This window comes from Durio zibethinus, chromosome 24 (genome assembly GCF_047325235.1).
Source record: "Durio zibethinus cultivar Kanyao isolate XHJ-2024 chromosome 24, ASM4732523v1, whole genome shotgun sequence".
Lineage (NCBI taxonomy): Eukaryota > Viridiplantae > Streptophyta > Magnoliopsida > Malvales > Malvaceae > Durio > Durio zibethinus.
This window is the reverse complement of record NC_143185.1, coordinates 3562957-3587803: the sequence shown is the minus strand read 5'-3', so window position 1 is coordinate 3587803 and position 24847 is coordinate 3562957. Positions and strand designations below refer to the sequence as shown.

Below are 24847 nucleotides of genomic sequence, written 5' to 3'. Positions count from 1 at the left end.
TCTACCTATTTTGTGAAGTAATCAATCATCATAAAAATGAATCTATGTCTATTTGAAGCTTTTGGAGTAATGGGACCGATGACATAAATACCTCACATAGAGAATGACCATGGAGGAGCCAAAACATGTAATGTTATTGGAAGAGTGTGGATCTTATCGATATAGATCTGACACTTATGGTATTTTTTGGCATAATCAATACAGTCACTTTTCATTGTCAACCAATAGTATCCAGTTCTCATAATTTGTCTAGCCATCATATGACCATTTGCATGTGCCTTACAAACTCGATCATGTATTTTTTTAATAATCCTCTTCGCTTCAGCTGCATTCACATACCTTAAGAGTACTTAATCTTGACCCATTTTATAAAGAACATCTTCATCAAGAAAGAAACTCATAGCCAACCTTCTAATAGTTCTCTTATCATTTTTTGTTACATGTTCTGGGTATTGCTAACTTTTAATGATTGCATGATGTCATGATACAATGGCTTCCCATTAACTTCTTCTTCAACACTTAACTAATGTGCTGGTTCATCCTTCACATCTAGCTTGATGGGTTAGATTTTAGTATTTACATCTATTTTAATCATTACAGCTAGAGTAGTCAGTGCATCAGCAATTTGATTTTCCTCTCTATGCAAATTTCTTAAATTGAACTTCTTCGAATTGTTTGACCAATTGAAAGATGTACTTATGGTATCGTATCAATTTGGAATCTCTGGTTTCTCATTTTTCTCGTAATTGGTAGATGACTAAAGCTGAATTTTCAAACACATTTAATACTTTGATTTTCTTTTCAATTACTGCTTGTAGACCCATAACATAGGCCTCAAACTCAGTCACATTATTTGTGCAATTAAAATTTACCCTGGCTATAATGAGATAATAGTGGCCATCAAGAGATATTAAAATTACCCCAATATCATGACCTAAAGTATTAGTAGCTCTATCAAAATACATCCTCCAAGACTCTTTAACAAGTTCATTTTCTTCAATGGCCATCACATCTTCATCAGAGAATCCAGGTTCATTGGTTCATAATTTTTGACAGCGCTATTAGCAAGGAACTCGGTTATGACACTTTTTTTATAGCTTTTTGAGATATATAAATGATATCATATTCTAAAAGCATAACTTGCCATCATGCTATCTTTCCTATCAATGAGGGCTTTTCGAAGATATACTTAATAGGATCCAACTTTGCTATGAGCCACATAGTATGATAAAGCATGTATTATCTAAGCTTTTAAGTTGTCCAGACTAATGCACAACATATCTTCTCTAATGGTGAGTACTTTGACTCATAATCAGTGAAGTTTTTACTCAAGTAGTATATTGCTCGTTCTTTTCTATCAGTTTCATCTCTTTGCCCCCGTACACATCCCATATAATTTTCATATACCTTTAAATATAAGATCAAAGACTTTCTTGAAACATGTGGTACCAATATGGGCGGATTTGATAAGTATTCTTTGATTTTGTCAAAAGCTTCTTGGCATTCATCATTTTATTCTCCTAGATAATGTTTTCTAAGAAGCTTGAAAATAGGATCGCACTTGTAGGTGAGTTGAGAGATGAAACGAGCAATATAGTTCAGTCTTCCTAGGAAACCTCACACTTCTTTTGGGGTATGAGGAGGAGATAAGTTCTAGATGGCTTGTACTTTATCTGGGTCTACTTCGATTCTTTTTTCACTGACCACAAAGCCCAATAGTTTTCTTTATTTGGCACAAAATATACATTTAGCAGGATTCAACTTCAACTGAAATCTGCTCAACCTGTCAAACAGCTTTTTGATATTGACTACATGATCTTTTCCTTCACGAGATTTTTCAATCATATCATCCATATATACCTCTATTTTTTTATGCATCATGTTATGAAAGAGAGTCATCATTGCTCTTTGATAAGTAGCACCAGTATTTTTAACCCAAAAGACATGACTTTGTAACAGAATATCCCTCACATTGTAACAAATGTAGTTTTCTCCATATCATCTCGAGCCATCTTGATCTGATTATTGCCTGAGAAGCCATCCATAAAGAAAAATATAGAATGCCTAGCTGTATTATCCATTAGAGTATCGATGTGAGGTAGAGAAAAGTTATCCTTAGGTCTTGCCCTATTCAGATCTCAATAATCGACAAACATTCTCACTTTTTCATCCTTCTTAAGAACTGGCACTATATTGGCTACCCATTCAGGATGTTTTACCACCTCAAAAAATTTAGCATCAAATTGCTTCTTCACTTTCTCTTTAATTTTGAGCAACATCTCTGGTTTCATGCGCCTTAACTTTTGCTGTATCGGTTTACATCCTAGTTTTAAAGGTAACTTATGCTCTACAATATCAGTGTTGAGTCCTGACATATCTTGGTAAGTTCATGCGAACACATCTACATATTCTCGGAGTAGTTTTTTTAGTTTCTGTCTTTCAACTGGTGAAAGAGATATACCAACTTTAACCTCTTTTCTGTTTTCACCATCTTTCAAATTCACTAATTCAATAATTTCTTAGTGGGGTTCAATTGGCTTATCTTTATGTTCTATTAATTTTAACAAATCAAGAGGCAATGTGTAGCTATTTGAATCTTCCTCATTATCAAGTTCATCAACATAAATTAAGTTTTCAAAATTAAATCCGAGATTATTACCATGATTATCTTTGTGTTCATTGTTTGAGACCCTGTAAAAGGTAAGATGAAAGGAATATTGACACACAAAAATGAAATGGTAAGAAAATGATAGAAAGAGAAGAATGAAAAGCAAAATAAAGATGAAAATAATAGAAAAAATATGGATGCATCTTCTAAGTCTTTTATTAAAACGACAAATATAAACACACCACAAAAGATCTCCTAATACTCGTAAAAAGTAATTAAGGATTTAAAGTTTCACAGTACATTTTTTTCTAAAGTTTTAAAGACAACGGGCAGCTCTATAACTTTCCAATTATCCAGCTTAAAATCTAGAGGATAAAAGTACACGAACAGCTCTTCACTTTGACTCTTCTTTTTTCCATAATCCACCATTTGAATAGCCAGCTCTAAAAATTCTTTCACGAATCTTGCACTTAGGGCTACCGGTAAATCTGGGTAAATATATCTTTTCGAGTGAAAAGAATCATAAAGATATGGAATGACTATAGGCTCTGACTCTGACTCATATCCCTTAAGATTAGCTATCCTCTTATCTCTTTTCTCATTCACCATTCTTATTTTGTCCCCTCTTGTTGGCAATATCTCAAGCTAAATCTGTCTCTTTTTTCATATATGATCGATGGCTTCGTGATTCCTTACAGGTTTTTTCCAAGTTCGGCTTCAGGTCACCATCTCATCTTGGTAAGTTGTTTAACTACCATTTTAGTTATCGTAGACAAGTGTGGTGAATACAATTTAGATTCTTCAGCTATATATGTTGCATTGGCAATCTCAATGGATCTATAAAAGTATTCCAAAGCTTCATCTGCTGATTCCACATAAGGAGTATTTATAGGTTGAGTTACTAATAAATCTTTTTCTCCTGCCACACATGTTAGCTTTCCTTCAACAATGAATTTGACTTTCTGATGTAATGAAGATGGAACAGCACCTGCCATATGGATCCACGACCTACCCAATAAATAATTTTATGAAGGAGAAATGTCCATAACTTGGAATTTTACGTTGAAAGTGCACAGGCCAATATACAATGGCACTTTTATATCTCTCAGCACCTCTTTTTTAGTTCCATCAAAGGCTCGTACTATCATATGACTAGGTTTCATACAAGATCCATCAACAGGGAGTTTTGCTAGAGTAGTCACAGGTATAACATTGATAGATGAGCCATTATCAATCAAAACCTTAGCCATTATATGACTTTTACATTTCACAGTAATGTGAAGAGCCTTGGTACTTCCTCGACCTTCAGGAGGAATCTCTTCATCACTAAAAGAGATATAATTTAAAATGATCAGATTGCTAACAAGCTATTCCACATATTCAACAAAGGCATTATGAGATGCATATGCTTGATTTAGCACCTTCAGCAAAGCATTATGGTGCGACTCTGAACTGAGCAATAATGACAATAACAAAATTCTAGTTGACATTTTGTTAAGCTATTCTACCACGCTATACTCGTTATGTTTTATTAACTTTAAAAATTTACATGTTTCACTCTCAAAGATCGACTTCTGACATTCTTTTTTTGGGGCTAAATCAAGACCACTCTGGCTTTCCTTTTCTTCTCTCACCTTAACTTTCTCTTTTCTAGCTTTTTCTAGAGTATAACACCTCCCACTTCAAGTTATACCTCCTATGCCTGTTATGTTCACAGTATCTGGGTTGACTACAACATCATAATCATACTTTTATGGTACTATTTTATCATTTTGATATGAAAAAAGATCAGAAACTTTAATTGTCACCACTAGTCGAGAGATTGGTTTTTCTAGCTTCAGTGTCAGCTTATCATCATAATAAATAGTGATTGATTTACGCACAAACTTATCTTTTGAATCAATGGTAGACACTTCAACTTTTATTAACTCTTCTGTCTCTTGGTAAAACTTTATTCGACCCATATCCATTAACTTTTATACCTCTTGATGGAATTGATAACAATTCTCGATAGAATGCCCCAGAACACCTCTATGATAATTACAGCTTTCAGTTGAGTTAATCATTTCAGAGTAATTTTAAAATTTTATTGGCTTCAACATATCAACTTTGACCAAGACTTCGAACACTTTAACCATCGAAGTCTTAACTTTATTTATTTTTTTCTTCACGTCGCTTCTTTGCCCATTAATTAAGGTATTTATTAATGGTCTGGTATGATTTGGTAGAGGGTTCCCATTAACATTTGGAGTCCCTTGTTAGTTGGTATCAAAGTTTAATACCCCTTCATTGATTAACCCTTGCACTTTATACTTCAAAACAGTACAGTTCTCGATGGAATGACCTGGATTCCTATAGTGATAATCATAATGTGTATTGGGGTCATACCATTTGAGAAACGGAGGTTTCAAGGGTTCAATGATAACAAGAGCAAGCAAATTTTCTCAACAAGTCAAGGATACAAATCTATGTATGTCATGGGAATGGGATCAAAAGTGATTTTTTCTTAGATATTTCTTAGGGCTTTCAAACCACTATTAGAACTAGGTCTTCATTCTAGTCTGATAGGTACAGCAAGATGATTATAGGTGGGTGTCTGAAAGGATGACTGAAAACAGGGTGGATAAGCTGGTTGTGATAATGACTGGTATAGTTGATATGAATGAGGGATATATGTAACATGGTTTATGAAAGGGCAATGGGTTTGGTAGACTGGTGTAGGATAAGGTGTGAAACCTTTGAATTGTTACCCCATATAGTTCACTGCTTGAGTTTTATTCTTTTTTTTTTAAGAGCTCCACCTTTTCTTGCTCTACTTGTTTCTCCTACATCGAGCTTACCATTTTTTATGGCATTTTCAATGATTTCACCTGATATCACCATATCTATAAAGTTCTTGGTTGCATTACCTATCAATCTCTCATAGTATGGTACTTTCAGGGTGTTCACAAATAAAACAGTTGTTTCTTTTTCAGTAAGAGGAGGTTGAACTTATACAGCCATGTCTCTCCATCTTTGTGCATATTCTTTGAAGCTTTCAGTTACTTTCTTTTTCATACCTTGTAAAGATAGACGATCTGGAGCTAAATCCCTGACATGCTGATATTGTGTAAAAAATACCCTTGTGAACTCTTACCATGAATGAATACGAGTTTTGTCTAGTTGGACATACTATCTAGCTACAAATCTTGTAAGGTTATCTTGAAATATGTGCATCAATAACTTCTCGTCATGACTATATGCTACCATCTTACGATAATACATGATGATATAAGTCATTAGACATTTCGTGCCATTGTATTTTTTAAATTCAGAGACCTTAAATTTTGGTGGAATGACCACATCTGGAACTAAACAAAGGTCAACCGCATCTGTAGAGCCATAAAAATTCATTCCTTCTATAGCCTAAGCCTTTCTTCTAATAATTTCATTTTCTCTCGGGTATTGATATTTTTCACTTTCTCAGGTGTCTGTATCCCTAGCTTTTCTCTCTCTTTGGGACCATCTAAATCAGGAACTAAGATCGACTCAGGTGGTTTTTCCATCATGACAGGATTAACAAAATTTTAAAATTATCTTGGAACAGATATGGATGTCATTCCTGGATAAGGATTAGGATATCCACAGAGAGTAAGAATTGGCACTCTAGTTCCTTAAGAAAGTTGGGTCGATCGTGGCTCAAACCCTGAAAGGTAAACAGGATCTACCATATCTGGTGATTGCTCTTGAAAGCTAGGATTTTCTTTCACCATTTTTCTCCTATCAAGTTTTTTAAGCATATCCATTACTGTACTGAGATCCTCTATTAGTTCTTCTTGAGCTTTCTCAATTCTCTTAAATCGATCGACCTGTTCTTGCTCTATGATTTTTGTCTGAGTTTTGGTATTGTATGAATGACAAGTAGGTTGGGTCAAAATTTTTTATGGGCAAGCTATTCTTGAACCTTTATTACCACAAAGTTTTTTTTTTTTTTTTGTTTTGAACAAGAAAAAGGAAAAACAATTAGAATGCTATATGTTGAAAATTTTATTTTTCAATGATGTATATGATGCATGAATGCAAGTGAGAGATATTTGCTCTTGGACAAATTTCAACATTAGAAATTTTTATTGATTTCATACAACTTTTATTACATGGGATTTATCATTTTAGAGTTATATCCATAGAAGCGTTTGACTTGTTCATAATGATCATTTACCTCGTCTAGAAAGTTGATTAGTCAAGTGCTCTATGTACTGTTACCTCCTTAAGCTTTCTGCCTTCCATCTCATGTGAGCATCCTTTTCTGAATCACATGTGAAGATCCAATCTTTTTTCCTTCTACGCCACTCATATATTATTGCTGAAATATGACTTTTGTGGTCTTGTAGTTGTATCTCTAACCTTTGGATCACCAGCTGAAGTGATTCTTTTTTATTCAGTACTTCAAAGTACTTTCTTCTCTCTTTTATGAGCATGACTTTCATTTTTTCCTTTTCGTTTTGGCATTCCACCAATCTTACTGAAGTTGTAGAATATAATCCCTTCCAATTCTGACATTCTTGAAAAATTTTGGTGGTCTTCTCTTATTTTTCTTGAGCTTTGCCCTTCCATTAGTTCATTCTCTCTCGAAGCTCATTTATTTCACGTTGTCGACTAAGGTAAGACTTGGTGACTTTTTCAGTTTTGAATTGAACTCGTAACATCTTATTTTTCTAGTGTAGATCTTTCAAATCACTATTAACCAGATCCCATTTTTTTATAACTTTTTTTAATCTGTTCTCTTGTATCTCTGCTTCATATTTTAATTGCCCTACTTTCTCATGAAGTCTCAAATTTTCTCTTCTTATTTCTTTTTTTTCAGCTCTAATTCTTTTTGACAAGCTCAACTTTTGATAATTGTACCTCTTCTGAAAGATTAACCAATTGATATGAGCTGTCATCAAGAGGGAGTACTATGTCTTTAGGCCGCCTTACTTTTCAAATCTGGTAATCAGAAGTGACTTTGTCGATGAGAGGCCCTAACCTCATTCTTCGTGTTTTTTTCCATGCTTGGATCAACTGTTCTGAGGTTTTTGATGGATTCGATTTCCCATAAATGAATTCTACTTGGACCAAGCCATGAATAGCAGGAACAAACCACTTTGCATCAAATTACCTAAGCACCATTAATGGAGCATAACTTATAATGTCCTATAGCCCTAATAACGATATCCATGGCTCATTTTCTCCACGATACAACAAAGACACACGAAGCATCCAAGGTGCCATCCATTCGATTTTATCCCCAGTAAACCTTCACAAGAAAATGACCCACTCTTCCTTAGTCTTCAATGTCGGCCATTGGCTTTTACAAAACTCTTCAATTGGTGCCTTATTTCAAAGATATGGTTTAAAAAATGCACTATTTCCATACTTGAAATAACTTCTAACCCATACGTATAATAGAGATGCGCATCCTATGAATCGTCATTTTTCATTTCGTCGATAGAAATTCAATGACCCGATGGTTTCGGCTAGGACTGCTGAAGCGAGATTAATTGCTTGAGTTTCAATTTGCTCGAAAAAGTCTATCACAGTTATCTCAATGTAACCCAAAATCTTCGAACAGATTACCATGCCATACAATGCTAAAGCAAACACAGCCATACCTTGATCATCATTTAAATGCTCCTGAATGAAGTTTCGAAAAAAGTCTCAATGGACGTCGAGATGTTCACCTTTAGGCTTCACAAAGGAATCGATGGCTTCTACTTTAACCCCCATAAGCTTGGCTAATTTTTTACGATAACCTGATTTGGCTTTCGGGTAAATACTTTATCTGGACATTGTAGTTCTATCCCGAGCAAAATCGAATACTCTTCGAAAGTTGGCACCAAATCTTCATGATTAAAAATGAAGCATCTATAAGATGGATCCCAAAACTGTATAGCTGCTTTGACCAGCTATTCATCAATCACTACTGAAATGAGGGATGCAATCTGCCCATACTTTTTGTAAAAGCTTTCTTTCTTTTTTTCACTTAACTGACCCCAAACAGCAGCTAACTCTTTTAAATCATTCTGTGTGAGATCTAAATGCATTTTCTCAAGTAATTCAGACACATAATCGGTAGGTAAACAATCTTCATTCTTTTGTTGAGCTTCTTTCGACCAAACATTACTTCATTATATGACTCACATGACACACTAACCGAGGATGAGCAAATATATAGTTTTATGAGATCCATGAAAATTTTTTGAGAGAAATATATCATAGAGCAAATATCTCGATGCAGAACTGTATGATATGATTAATGCAAAGAAAAATAAAAATGAAACAAAATTGAGTTAGTGTGAGGATGTGGTTTAAGAAAAAAAATATTTTTTGTTTTTTAGTGTTTTCTTTGTGTTTTAAGATTTTTTGTTTTGTTTTGTTTTGTATTACGCATAACTTTTATTCTTAGGTATTTCTTACAATAAGGTGGACAAGGCTTTACATAAGGCTGATTTCCTAGGTTTATTATATGCTAGGTTTAGATTGACAGTGTCTAAAGATTTTTAAATTGTTCCTCACTGTCGTCCATATTGGACTAGTAAGACACCCCGATCTTCACCCATTACAGGCTACGAACGAAAATGGTTCAATTCGAGTGAAAGTATTTCGCTTGCCATTACGGAGGTTATCACCTCACGAGAGCATAGGTACTTTATTTTCTCTTATAAAGGATGAAGCCCGAGTATAGAGCTCATGCATGAGATGCATCGTACCATTGTGTGCAAATATATCCTAATTTATTAAGAGTAATATATACAGAAAAATAAAACATAAGAGGCATAGTAAAAGAAATGTGTGTGAATTTTTTTTGCTTTTTATTTTCGATTTGTTTCATTCTTTTTTTTTATCTTTTTTACTGAAAATGAAAAATAAAAATTTAAGAAATTGATTAAAACTGTTAAAACCAAAATTTGAGGATAACAAGTAGTTAATTTTGGCCTAACTCTTGAAAATAAAAGGTAGTCCCCAGCGGAGTCGCCAAGCTGTCGTAACAGTTTTGTGTCTGCCCGACGAATATGAAAAAAAAATAAAAAAATAATGGAGTTGCCACTAATCTTTTTTGGCTAGGTGCGATTGGCCACCTACTAAAACATATTATTTTAATAAAGTTTTAAAATTAATTAAAATTTATTAAAAAGATAATTTTACGATCTACGAAACAGTCTGGGTTCGTGAGTCGGTTACGCGTGAGAAATAATTAGCACCCCCACAGCGCCCGTTAAAAATGGTACCAAGTAACAATGTGTTATCCTTTGATTTTGATAAAAATAGTCCAATTTTCGGTGTTCAAAAAATAATTTCCTTAATTTTTTATTTATTAGAAAAAAATTTTTATTCTCGAGAAAAATAAATTAAAACCTTTTTATTGAAATAATTCTTAAAATATTCTAGTATGTTAGTAACATTAGAAGAACTTTTTCTCACCTAGAGATTTCTTAGGCATCGCTTTTCGGAATACCTTAGAATCTTATCCTCGAAGGCTCAAATTTACTTTTCATAAAAATGTCATGTATGCAATGCAAAATGTTACCATGTTAGTGCACACATTTTATTCTCCTTTGTTAGAAATTTTATTAATTATTTTATTAATATTTATTTTTAATTGAAATTTTGAAGAAAAAAAAATTTAATTATATTGAAGATTTTCTATAAATATTTCAATACACTGATAATATTTTACAAAAAATCTTCTCACCTAGGGATTTCTTAAAGCATCTCTACTCAGAATACTTTTAGAATCCCATCATCAGATAAAATTTCCTTTCTTCTCATTTTTATTACTCATTTTTAATTTATTAATCAATTTTCATTTATTACTATTTTATAAAAGAAAATTTTTATTGTATTGAAAATTTTTTTATAAATACTCTAATACACTGGTAGTATTTTAAAAAAAATCTTCTCACCTAGAGATTTCATAGGTATCACTACTTAGAATATTTTTGAATTTCATAGTCGGATAAAAATTTCATTTTCCTACATTTTTTATTAGTTTAATATTATTATTAAATTTATTTTTATTTTATTTTTAAAGTTTATTTTTAAAAAATTAATAAAATTATAAAATTTTTAATTACAATTTCATCATTTAATCTAACAAATATGAATATTTTAATATGCATAAATTTTAATAAAATAATATATAAAAAATAAGAAAAAATTTAAAAAACAAAAAAAATTTTTACCGGAACCGGACCGGTCAACGGTCCGATTAACGCATGGTTCGGTCAAGTGGTTCGGGTACGGTTCGACGATTCGACTCGATTTGAGCACCTTCTGGTTGGTTCAATTCTGGTCCAGATCGGGTTCAACGGTTCGGTTCCTGTTCAGTCGGACCGATCAAAGGCTGATGAAGGAAGTGGGTCGCAGGTCGGGTGCGCGGACCCCAGGTAGGGTCGTGGGTTGACGTGCGGATCCTAGGTGCTTAAAATGACATCGTTTTTCGTATTTATTGAAACGACGTCATTCAAAAAAAATGTTGTTTTGGTTTTGGCAGTTTATATAAAATGTGCTAAATTTTTTTTTTGTCATTCTCCCCTTTTCCTCAGAAAATATGCTTTTTTTTTTCAGGCCGCCAGGGGACGATGGCCGTCCGTCGCAACGGCAGCCGCATTCCTGTCAGTGGCGAGCTTCTGCTGTCGCTACCAATGCTAAAAAATTTTTAAAAAATACCCACAAACTCCTTTCGACCTCCTGAACACAGATTCGACCTCTTTTTCATCAAAAAAAGTCCTCACTTCCCTAGATCTGCTTTCAAAGTTTCGGTGAAACTTTTTTTTTTGTATTCTGATTCTTTTTTTTAAACTAACTTTTTTTTCTTTTTTGTGCAGGAAGCTCAGTGCTGGGTTCCTCCTTACGGAAGGACTGTATTTTTTTTGTTTATTTTTTTTACAGATTTTTTTTTGCAGCATCCCTTTTTCATTTTTTTTCTTCTTCTTTGTTGTCCAGCCAGGAGCTCTATTTATAAAGCTCTAGCAATGCCCTATGCCTAAGGGAATGGCACAGGGCTAGGCATGGGGGTGCAAGCACGAGCCCCATGCCTCTTTTATTTGTTTTTGGCAACATTTGACAGTGATAGGGTTAGGCAGCGGGATGGGTGATAAGGCATGGTAGTCAAATGGGTTGAGGGTAGGGTATGGTAGCGGTGGTGCCAAGGAAGGCACCACTGCCATCCCCCATTTTTCTGTTCTGTTTGTTTTTTTTTTTCGATATTTTGTATTTTATATTTTTATATATTTTATATTTAATAATAATAATATTATTATATTTATTACTTGTTGGACAAATTTGATGTCCACGGAGGGTTCTTAAATTATACTCCTACTGTGTTTTGCTAAATGTTACACCATGCCACATGCATATTGTCATGAGCCAACCTTGTATAGGGCCATGACCAGGGGCCTAGGTTGTCATGAGCCACCTATGTATAGGGTCATGACCGGGTAGATCTCTTGTGCTAGAAAAAATGTCTCAATTTCAAACATTGTAATGGTTAGTGGTAGTATAGCTCTAAAATCTCTAAGGCTCTTTAAGGGGGTGAACGGGCAGCGTCCTGTTGGGCTGCCTCACTGATCGTGTTATGGGCCTAGGTCATCCGCCAAGGGCTGCCCCCTGGCCCTGGCGATGATGGAAAGTCCCGATGTAATATCTTCGATTTTAATAAAATTCACCTCTGATTCTAATGTCTCGATTGTTGCATCGATGTGTTTTTCTTTTGTCGATGTGAATATGCCTTCTTGTGTGTGCTTGAGATTGATCTTGATCTAAATATGTTTTATTGCGTATGTGAGGGACTAACTATGGCTTATGATTATTTGTTCAGATATCGAACTATTGAGGGCTGACTTGGGTGAGAGCATCCATTCAAGTACCGCATGGGCTATCGCTTGTTGAGAGAAAGCCTAGTCCGTGACACGTGGTATCAGAGCACGGTTGAGAAGTGCCAAAAAATGGAGGAGATGGCCATAAGTGGTGGACCCAATTATCAACAGAGACTTGAAAAACTTGAGGTCGTGGTGATCGCAATGAAAACTCACATGGTGACTAAAGATCGATTGAGGAAGATCGAGACAACCCAGCGGGAGTTGTCTGATACTCTCCACAACGTGAGCAAAGAGGCTAGAGATGCCTTGAATGTTCTCCAAAAGGAGTTTGAGGAGCTCAGAGCATAAGTGAGCATCATACAAATGGTAGTAGCCAGATCGAGTTCGAGCTCGACGAAAAGGGGAAAAGGGCCAAGGAGCTAGAACCTCGATGCTATGAAGGGACAAGGGATGCCAATGAGCTTGAAAACTTTTTGTTTGACATGGAGTAGTACTTTCCAGCTGTACACACAGATTCAAAGGAAGACAAGGTAGCAATGGCATCGATGTACCTCACAGGGGATGCCAAGCTATGATGGTGCTCCAAGTTTGTCAATGACGAGTATCCGATTATGATTTGGACGGACCTGAAACAAGAACTGAAAAACTAGTTTTCCCTGAGAATGTGGAGTATATGGCCTAAAGGAAATTTTGAGAATTGGTGCAAACAGGAACGGTGCGAAAGTTTGTAAGGAGTTTTTCTACCCTGATGTTGGATATTCGAGACATGTTCGAAAAGGACAAGATGTTTTATTTTTTTAAGGGCCTCAAGCCTTGGACCAGGATAAAACTACAAAGACAAAGAGTGCAAGACATAGCCACGGCCATGGCTACAGCTAAATGTCTCCACGATTATAATGATGGCTCCTCAAAATGGAAAAATCCTCCATCAGCTGACAGTAGCTTCAACTTGGGAGTGGGGGAAAGATGACTAGGTTGGACTGGCCCTTCAGTGAGGCATCAGACAGGAGGTCTTTTGGTCGAGATAACATCCAACCTAAGACAAACAGCGTGGCAACTTTCAAGCCTAGGCAACTATTGGCTTACTTCCTATGCAAGGGGCCACATTGAGTGGCCGAATGCCCACACAAAGGAGCCCTTAATGCCTTAAGAGCCTCGTCTCAAGAGTCCACAAAAGTGCCAGAGAGCATTAAAGAAATTGAAGAGAAGCCAGCCATGATAGGTTCAATAAGGTTTCTCAATGCCCTCTATACCCAACTGAACATAATAAAGAAAAAGCAGGGTAGAGGCCTGATATATGTGAACTTAATGATCAATGAGAAGGCCACTAGGGCCATGGTAGACACAGGTGCAACCAATACCTTCATCACACCAGAAAAAGCAAAAATGTGTGGTATCCAGGTTAGCAAGGACTGTGGATGAATGAAGGGGGTCAATTCGTTAGCTTTTATGATCAGTGAAAGCTTCAAGAGTGTGACGACCAAATTGAAGCCATGGAAAGGGAAGGTAAACTTTACAGTTTCTCTCATAGATGACTTTGATGTCATCCTCAGATTAGACTTCATGATGTTGGCTCAAGTAATCCCTATCCCTGTCAGTAGCTGCTTGTTATTCTTAAGAAAACACCCATGTGTGGTGCCGGCCACTATCTTGCCAAAGAATTGAAAGAAAATGATCTCAGCTTTATAGTTCAAGAAAAGGGTAAAGAGATGGGAACCCTCTTTCGTGGTCATATCGATTTACAAAGAAGGGTTAGGAGTGGAACCAATACTCGATGGCGTGAAAAAGGTGTTGGAAGAATTCTAAGAGGTGATGCCAGGGATGTTGCCTAAGGTTCTACCTCATCGACGAGCTGTGGACCATGAAATTGAGCTCCTCTTAGGAGTTAAACCCCCTGCTAGAGCCCCTTACCGTATGGCCCCATCAGAGTTAGTCGAACTAAGGAAACAGTTAGATGAACTTCTACAGGTCAGGTTCATTAGACCATCAAAGGCTCATTTCGAAGCGCCAATGCTTTTTCAGAAAAAACATGATGGAAGTTTGAGATTATGTGTTGACTACAGAGCCCTGAACAAAGTCACTGTGAGAAACAAATATCCCATCCCTCTTATAGCAGATTTGTTTGATCAACTAAGCTGGGCTAAGTATTTTTCCAAATTGGACTTGAGAAATGGCTACCATCAGGTCAGAATTGCTGAGGGAGATGAGCCAAAGACCACTTGTGTAACACGGTATGGTGCATTTGAATTTCTTGTTATGCCCTTTGGACTGACCAATGCTCCTGCCACATTTTGTACATTAATGAATCAGGGGTTCCATGACTACCTAGACAAATTTGTAGTCACTATTTAGACGACATAGTGGTATATAGCTCCGCTCTGGAAAAATATCAAGAACACTTGTGCCAAGTACTTCAAAGACTACAAGACCACCAGTTATATGTGAAAAGGGAGAAATATGCATTTGCTCAAACCCAAATCCATTTTCTCGGTCACATTGTCAAACGTGGCCACATTCTAGTAGACATGGAAAAAGTTAAGGCCATCAAAGAGTGGATAACACCAAAGAATGTTAGTGAACTTCGCTCATTTTTTAGACTAGCTAACTATTATAGAAGATTTGTAGAAGGGTACTCTCGTAAGACCACGACCCTCACGGAGCTATTGAAAAAGAAGCATAAATGATGTTGGACAAGTGAGTGTCAAGAGGCCTTTGGGGATTGAAGGATGCTATTATGAAGGATCCTATCTTAGCTCTCTCTAATATTGAAAAGCTTTTTGAAGTTAAGACAGATGCATCTAATTTCGCTATTAGATGAGTGCTTTTACAATAACATCACCCAATAGCATTTGAAAGTAGGAAGCTAAGTGAAGCTAAGAGGAAATATATGGCCTAAGAAAAAAAGCTCTTAGCGGTAGTTCACTGTTTGAGGGCTTAGCGACATTATTTGTTGGGTTCACACTTTGTCGTAAAGATAAAAAATACGACCGTTAGCCATTTCCTCACCCAACCAAGGCTCACAGTGAAACAAGCTAGATGGTAAGAATTTTTAGTGGAGTTCAACTTTTGTTTTGAGCACACAACTGGAAAGACCAATCAAATGGTCGATGCATTGAGTAGACGAATAGAGTTAGTAGCCCTTAAAAGAATTACCCCTATGGCGGCTAGCAGAGTCACGATAAATATTCACAAGTTAAGTGAAGATCATTTAGGGAAGGACTCGCAGGCCAGTGCCATCCTGAAACTAGTTGAAGAAGGGAAGTCCAAGTACTTCTGATGAGAAAATGGGATCTTGTGGACCAAGGGGCCCCGATTGTTTGTGCCAAGAGCAGGAGGTCTGAGACAGATGCTGATGAGGGAATGTCATGACACACTATGGGCCGAACATCCAGGCTGGCAATACACTTTGGCTTTATTGAAACAGGGATACTATTGGCCTCACATGCGACAAGACGTGATAGATTATACAAAGACTTGTCTCATTTACCAATAAGATAAAGTTGAAAAGAAAAAACCTGCAGGCATGCTTGAACCACTACCGATGCCCATTAGACCGTGGGAAAGCATCTCTCTCGATTTTATTTCGAGCCTACCCAAGGTTGGTAATCTTGAAGCTATTTTGGTGATGATTGATCGTTTCTCTAAGTACGTCACATTCATTCCCACTCACAAGTATTGTACTACGAAAAACACAGCTCGACTATTGTTTAAACATGTGATCAAATATTGGGGCCTCCCTCAAAATATTGTAAGCGATAGAGATCCGAGATTCACGAGGTCCTTCTGAAGAAAACTTTTCAAGATATTGGGGTCCCAACTTAACATCTCCTCAAGCTACCACCCTCAAACCAATGGTCAAACGAAACGGTTCAATGGATTACTAGAGGAATACTTAAGGCACTTTGTTCAAGCCAATCAAAAAAATTGGCCTTCGTTATTGGACGTTGCTCAACTTTGCTTTAGTTTCAACAAAAGCTCTTCCACTAACAAGAGCCCATTTGAGGTGGTCATCGGACAATTATCAAGGTTACCCCATACTTCCTTGGAGTAATATGAAGGGAAGAATCCGAGAGCCTTCAACCTCAGCAAGGAGTGAAAATAAAACATTGAGATTACACAAGCCTACTTGGAGAAAGCATCGAAACGAAAGAAAAAATGGGCAGACAAAGGTCGCAGGGCGCAACAATTCCAAGTTGGTGATTTGTTTCTTGTTCGACTAGTCCCTGAACAAACCAGGTTCTTGAGAAAGAGAGATCATAGATTAGTGCGTAAATATGAGGGTCCAATGAATATCCTTTTCAAGGTGGAGAATACTTTTTACAAAATCGACCTATCAAAGTGGATGAAGGTACACCCAATATTTCATGTGAGTAACTTGAAACCTTTCCATGTAGATCTTAAAGATGCTAGCCGAAAGGAGCCAACCAAAGTCGTCATCACCATGAAGCCACCCTCTGAGCGTCGAGTCGAAAAGATCTTAACCGACAGAGAAATCAAAGTATCTCGAAGACTAGTTCGTGAATACTTAGTGAAGTGAGAGGGATTAGAACTAGAAGAAACTAGCTGGGAAAAGGAACACGACCTTCGGAGATTCAAAAGAAAGATTGAAGAATTTCAAGCCAGCAAGTCGACGAGGACATCGATAGAATATGTGGGGGAGGATGTCATGAGCCAACCTTGTATAGGGCCATGACCAGGGGCCTAGGTTGTCATGAGCCACCCATGTATAAGGCCATGACCGAGTAGACCTCTTGTGCTAGGAAAAGTGTCCCCATTTCAAATATTATAATGGTTAGTGGTAGCATAGCTCTAAAATCTCTAAGGCTCTTTAGGGGGGTGAGCAGGCAACGTCTTGTTGGGCTACCTTATCGGTCGCGATACGGGCCTAGGCCATCCGCCAAGGGCTACCCCCTGGTCCTGGCGATGGTGGGAAGTCCCGATGTAATATCCTCAATTTTAATAAAATTCACCTCTTATTTGAATGTCCCAATTGTTACCTCAATGTGTTTTTCTTTTGTCGATGTGAATGTGCCTTCTTGTGTATGCTTGAGATTGATCTCGATCTAAATGTGTTTTATTGCGTATGCGAGGGACTAACTGTGACTTATGGTTATTTGTTCAAATATCGAACTATTGAGGGCTGACTTGGGTAGGAGCGTCCATTCAAGTGCCGCACGAGCTATCGCTTGTTAAGAGAAAGCTTAGTCCGTGACACATATCCTGTTCTCTAGCTGGTGCTCAAAACACTATAACAAAAAAAAAAAGTTTGGGTACCTACTTCAGATGCTATCAAATCTTTGATTCTTCTCAATTTATGAACTTTCCCTAGGCATCTATTTAAAGTTGTTTAGCCATGAAAGCTCCTTTAAGTTAGATTCTGTGAGATTTTGTCCTAACATATTGTAAATATATATGTTATAACTTCATGGTCACCTCATTAACATTTTGGTTACTATATTATCGGTGGTCACAAATGATTTCAAGACAGATAGCTACTTATCCAACCAACCACATCAATCATCCATAAAATATATATATATATAAGAGAATTAGATCAAGCATATAGCAGTCTGTACACCACATCTTTCTTGCTTCTCTCACTACTTTTTTTTCATCTCGTACACTTGACTAACTTGAGCGTTAAAATGCATCTTGAAATATTATCTTCAAAACCTTTTAACTTTTTTTTTAATGATAGGTTTGACAACTGACATGCTCTTCAATCAAGTTTCTAACATACTCTTCCATCATCAGATAAAAAATTACATCAACATTTATATGTATATGTATATCCTTTTAGAGACACTTAAATAGGATATTATTTTAATGCATATCTTAATGCAATGTTAAATTTTGTTCCAAGAGAACTTAAAGTTGTTCTCATATGCTTGTTTGGACAATCTCTTTATCGAAAGCCTTTGAGGTGAACTTTCAAAGTCATGAAAGCTTGGCTTAATGTAAGAAGTTAGCAGAAAATGATAAGAATTAAGAGTGAGAACAATTATAATACAGGTTAAGTATTGTACTAAAATTAGTTACTACTATACTTCATAAATTATCCTACATCACAAGGTTGATATCCTTGTTTTGTTAATACAACAATTAATACTCAAGTTTTTTTAATTAAAATACACAATCAAAACCAAAACCAAAACCAAAATAGTAGTATGAAATTTCATATGGATTGAGTTATTATATGAAGCATTTTCACATTAATTGATAGTAAACTAGGAAATCATATTGACTCTCCATAAAGGAAAGAAGGGAAATGTCATTTTACTCTCATTACATATATGTACTTTTGGATAAATTCCATTCATGATCCTAACCTTTTGTTTTTACTTCATTTTGGTTCTTAATTTTTGAATTGTCATATTTAAGTCTTTATCCTTTTAAAAGGGTTTCATTTTTTGTCATTTTATCACATTTTTCCTTAATAATTGAAAAAATATCCACATGACAATGTTAAGGGAATGTACACGTGACGTGGTAATTATATCGATATCATCAAAATTATTTTTGGAAAGGACCAAAATAAAACAATTTTAAAGGTTGAAGATAAAAGTAGAAGTGAATTAAAGGATTTGGGACCATTGATGAAATTTACCTGGTACTTTGAAATTGAATGTAATTTTTATTTTACAGTGTCCATGTCCTAACTCATTCTTATTTTTCACCTAAAGAATTCATTTTTAATGTTAAAACTTTATCAAAACTTAAATGTAAAAAAATGAAAAGTTTTATATGCAATATTTAGATTTGTTTTATAATCAATTTATTGGGAAAAAAAGGGGTTATACTCAAATGACAGAAACGCCATCATATATTTTTTTCACCAAACATAACCTATTCCGCCAGTCATAAAGCTCTAGTTTTTTTTTTCTCACAAATCCAAAGCCTTCAAAGCAACAATATCGCCGTTGAATATCGAATGTACCCTTTTACTTTCTTACTGATTTACTTTTCAAATTGCGTTATTCAGTTCTCTTCTCTCTGTTTGCTTTTTTAGCTGTTCTTTGCTTATCCACACTATAATCCCTGCTTTTCTTGATTTTTACTGAAATTTGATTGACTTTAAAACCTTTTTTTCTATCTGGGTTTTTTTTGTATTTGTTGAAAGTTCTATTATTTTTCTACCAAATCTGACACTGAATGACTGTGATCTTACTTTTCTGTTGACTACTTTGTTGTTCTCCTTTTAAGGTTTTTATCTTTGTCTTTTTCTATGTTGGAAAGAGAATAATTGAATTTTGTTTCTGGCTGGGGTGATTGTCTCTTTGTTTTTGAGTTTTCGAGTTGCTTGTGTTGTTGGGTATGTTGGGGATTTGAAACATCTGTTGTTTGTTGGTTCTGAATCCCATGCTTGTTTTATTTATCTGGAACTGGAGGCACCTTTTGCTTAATCAGTTTGCTCTGTGATTGTTTTAAAATTTGAAAATTTGCAATTTTCCATAAGGAACGAACTCTTTTCTGTTTCCTAGTTATGAACTTCTAAGCCTGTCTCAGAAAAAACGTAACTCAACTAGGTAGTTCAGATTCAGAACGCAAGTATTCTTTGAACAATGCTAAATGGTCATATGTAGCTTGAATAAAATGTTGGGGTACAAGTTTGATTCTACCGTCCATCATCATGCTTAATCAATGACCAGAAAGACAAGGGATTAGTGAGAGAAACTCTGGCCTAACTTCGATGATAAGTCAGTGGAGAGTGAGAGTACGGTGAGAAAGTAGGAGTAAGTCTACTAGTAGTAAAATGGGAGTTCTCCATTGGGGAGATAAACTTATCATTCCATGTTTTATTTGTATAAATTAGATGATATAATGGATCTTAAAAAATACATATTTACGTCAACCGAACATGAAGAAAAATATTTGATTGACACATCATCTTCAAAAATACAAAAAAACATAGGAGATAATCTAAGTTGCTTCAAGCAATTGGGAAGAACACACTGAGTTCAATGTTGATGGCAAGCTTGTTTAAGTGGTACATCAAAGTTAGCTAGCCATATTGAATGTCTCGTCTAAGAGATATCCATTAATTACAACAGTTGAAGGAACGTTTTAGTAAATAAAAATAACTATATATGGGAATCGATTGTAATAAGTTATATAAGTCAAATTGAAATTATTGATCATTGATATGTATTGCTTATGGAATGCATTTACATTGCCTTGTTCAAATGTTTTAATTTATTTTTCATAGGAACGCTTTGACATCCCAGCTCAGTATAGGAAAGTTGATTGCAATCTGCTGTATTGAAATTTAGAAACTCTAAAAGCATATTGACTCAAAAATATATATTACCTAATACTGATAATTTTAAATTGTTGGCTCATCCCCTAATCTCGTATTCAGATGTCATTAGTGATACAGAGTAGATGAATTTGTTTCAGCTTGACCATCAAATGAATTTAATGAATGCATAGCAATTTTTTTTTAATTTTCAATTATTGAAGCTGGGTTATTTGTTTCATGTGGTATTAAAAAATGTTTGTTTCATGTGTTCTTGAATTTATTGGTAGCAGAAAATAAAAAAATCCCAATAGAAAATAAAGACCCAAAAAAAGTATCACCATTAATAATCAAGAAAAGGGTATGCAAATGTGAAGTATGAACTTGTAAGTATTTTTTATTGTGTATTATACAGATGATTTAAGAAATATGAAATTCAATTACTTTCAAGTTGCAAAATTATATTTTGATATGATTTAAGTAAACATTGGATCAAGCAATGAAATATCAAGATGAGATGTTTGAAAAAAGGCACATGCTACAAAAGTTGGAGATTCTACTAATAAAGCAACTGAAGAAACAGAAAAGAAAATTGTAAGTTCATATCGAATTTATATCTCGTTTGCTACTTTCACCAATTTTTGCATGTTAATATTTTGTATTTTTTATGTATGCATTTTGTGTTTTAGGACGGCATTACAAGATACACATCTAGTGAACTTGAAACTGATGATGGCGTAGATGTGTTGACTTTAGCTTTCAGTTCTAAAAACAGACTTGATTGTGTTAAGGGCGTTGGGAGCTTTGTTTGTCCAACAAATTGTTTCAAAACAAAGCCTAAACCGTTCACATCAAAAACTTCTAAATATTTATTCATAGTAGCTCAACAAAATGAATGAATTGTTAAATCGGAGGCACAAGTGGCAGCTTTAGCAACTAAAACAATGGGTCAATCATTTACCAATAATGTAGGAAATAAATCCGTGGCTGAAACTTATGACCAATCTTGTTTTTTGGTAATACAAATTTTGAATTAATTATTTGATTATTTGGTAATTGTGATTTAAGTTTATATAAATATATTTTTGTATGTAACAGGCTTTCGAAATTGAAATAATTCAAAATCCACCTGCCCAACTGTGGCAATATAGGTGGCAATGATTGTGACAACGAACACAGCCCTTATTACCTGGCAACGAGTTGAGGAGGTAGGGTTTTGGCTTTTGGGTTTAAGGAAATGGAGTCTATAATGTTGAGTGGTGTTCTGTTCTGATGAGTGGGAGTCGAAATTGAAGTTTATAATACGTTTCTACAATAAAAAGCATAGTTTTTGTATGTTTAATCTTTTAAAAATTATAGATCACGTTTCCAGTTTAAAAAATGTAGTCTTTGTATGTCCATTTTTTTTTCAATTGAAGACCAAGTTTCCAGTTTAAGAAACGTAGTCCTTGTATGTTTAATTTTCTTTTCAATTAAAGATTATGTTTCTACTTTAAAAAATATAATCCTTGTATGTTTAATTTTTTTTTCAATTAAAGATCACGTTTCTACTTTAAGAAATATAGTTTTTGTATGTTTATTTGTGCTTTCAATTAAAAACCATATTTTCACTTTAAAAAATGTAGTCTTGTGGTCTTTGAATCTTTATTTTTTTTTTTTAAATTAAAGACTATGTTTCCACTTTAAAACATATACTCTGTGTACAATAATTTTTTTTCAATTAAAGACCACGTTTTAATTTTAAAAAACATAGTTTTCGTAAAAATGAATCAATTTATTTTTAATATTATAAAAATGAAAAACTTCTTTATTTTAATTTTTTAATGGTTGTCATAGGTTTAATTTTAATAACATAATAAGCAGTTGAAATGTTGATCATATGTAATGTAGGATATTATAGTAAAAAGATTTTATTATGTAATTTGAGATTTTCTGAACTAAACACAGGAATCTAACATTTTTATGTCAAGAATAATCATCCCTTGTTAAGAATTTACACTTTCTTGAGATCACTTTTCTTCCCAAAATTTAAGATTTTATGAATCAAACACTCCTTAAAATAAAATGACATTTGATTAACTGGAAAAAGTGACCAGTCCATAATATGTTTCCAGAGAGAAAGCTTTAGATGCTTTCCTATGAATAGCCTGAATATATAGCTAGCATAAGAAATATGTCTCCTTACAAATGCAACCATAGAGCTTCTGTTAATTGGCAGAGTTTTTGATACATGTGGAGAAATTTCCAATCTTTTTTTATTTGATCATTTCTCTTTATTTATTTACCCTTTTAAAATGGTTAGTGCAGAATTTCTAAACTAAGTGGCTTGGTCCCTTTAGCACTTGTATCCGACGGAAAATTTTTTGAAAAAGGAACTGAACCTATATTTGATTTAGCAAAGCTGTTATCTCTATGTTTTCTCTAAGTACTGAAGTGGAAATTCTTTAACTTTGGTGTTGTGTTTGTTACAAACAGCTCCCCCTAGAGGAAGTGCAGCAGCTGCTGCAAGCATGCGTAGGAGGAGAACGACAAGTGATGTAGCCTCAGGAGGGGCAGCCGGTACCTTGCTTCAGTTTTACACAGATGATGCTCCAGGCCTCAAGATCTCTCCAAATGTTGTGCGTGTCATGAGTATTGGTTTCATATCTTTTGTTGCCATTCTTCATGTCATGGGCAAGCTGTTTTTTGTTTGTAGAGTGGCTTTAGAGTTTCCCAAACAATAGGTAACTAAATTCAACTGGTTTAATTTGGGATTTTGAGTTTCAATCATAACCCTTTTTTTTTTTCATTTGAATGAAAAATGAGTCTATTTTCAAGGTAAAATATATTTTCAATGTTTAAAACAGGTTTAGTTGTCATTCTTCAGTTTGTTGAGGAAGACATATCATATAAATTTTTAGCTGAAGTTCCTTGGATAGCCAGAATTGCCTAAACATATTTGGCAGCTGAAAAGACACGATGAATGCAATGGATGCATAATGATATTATTTATGTTGATAAGTATCAGATAAATCTATAATGGATACAGGGATAGGATTATGATAATGATCTAATTACCATATTATATATCATCTAATATATATATTTTTATGTTGAACTCTACAGGCAGTCCAGCAGATAATTTATATGAAAATTACCATGTGTTCTTGCTTTGTCTTGCACTATTTTTCACATGTCCCCATCATTTATTGAAGCAAGTTAACCAGACTGTCATCTGCCAAAATATAGTTATTTCTTCTGCCTTTGCACAAAATCTACAAGAATATTTCCTTCTACAGATATTACAGTTCGCAAATCCAAAACTCAGACGACAGTACTAGAGTGTTTCTAATGCAATATCAGTTGATTTTTCGACTTGGATTGCAGTTTTGCTTCAAAGACTACTTCAAGTTTGTTTTATAGAAAGCAGAAACAGATCAGAGCATTTCAGTTCTGTCTGAAACGAAACCGATCCTTCCCCATCTGTCCCCTCCTTGTTTACATGGTAAATGCCATATACAAACAGCAAGTGTGTGAGAATCCTCTTGACTGATAAGGTTTGGTAAACCTTCATATGTATCAAAAAAAAGTTGATAACCATCATAGCAATTATCCTTCGTACAAAGATACAACATAAATCAAATTAAAGGGATTTCACTCATAGTCGTGTGGACTATTAGTAGAGTATTTGACTTTTAGTTTTAGTTATCAGTATTCAAATTTCCGCAACTTCAAGTACAAAAAAAAAAAAAAATTAAAAGATTTCTTCTTCCTTATAGAAACTTCTCTCTGTGAAATTCTTTCTAAGACAGAACTCAGATGCTTCAAACTATGGGACATCACTATAGTTTTGTCAACCCCAGACTCGAAAGGGCAGCACTCCCGAATCACCTATCTATTTACATTGTTCATCTATGCAAATATTTACTCTGTATAACAACTAATGACGGACTCAAGATGAATAAAATGATTGAATTTGCCCCCTCTAAGAAGCTATTTTCCCAACATTCTTCTGAACGCGTGCCGTGTGACAGGCCACTTTGCCATAAAAGTCAAACCATTTTATATTGTCTAAGGGGCCAAAAAAAGAACATTGGGGTTTTGGAAATTGTGATATTTTGTCATTTACACCATATATCTTTTCTGAGCCAAAGTTATCAGGTAGCATTACATTTCAAAGCAATC

The 24847-nt window shown here is 34.8% G+C and overlaps 1 protein-coding gene across 1 annotated transcript; it reads left to right on the top strand.

Moving 5' to 3' along the window:
* Window positions 1-14268: 14268 nt before the first annotated feature.
* Window positions 14269-23477, top strand: LOC149511851 (uncharacterized). The gene is made up of 2 exons (XM_089753435.1): window positions 14269-14420; window positions 23118-23477. The coding sequence occupies exons 1-2, from the start codon at window positions 14269-14271 to the stop codon at window positions 23404-23406; spliced, it is 441 nt and encodes a 146-aa protein (XP_089609561.1). The 3' UTR covers window positions 23407-23477.
* Window positions 23478-24847: the final 1370 nt, after the last annotated feature.

What these genes read in the sequence shown, in the direction of transcription:
- LOC149511851 (XM_089753435.1), top strand. Translation starts at nt 14,269, where the DNA reads ATGTTGCCTAAGGTTCTACCTCATCGACGAGCTGTGGACCATGAAATT. An exon ending in GATGAACTTCTACAGGTCAG is followed by an intron (nt 14,421 to 23,117) that starts GTTCATTAGACC and finishes TAAGTACTGAAG; the next exon opens with TGGAAATTCTTTAACTTTGG.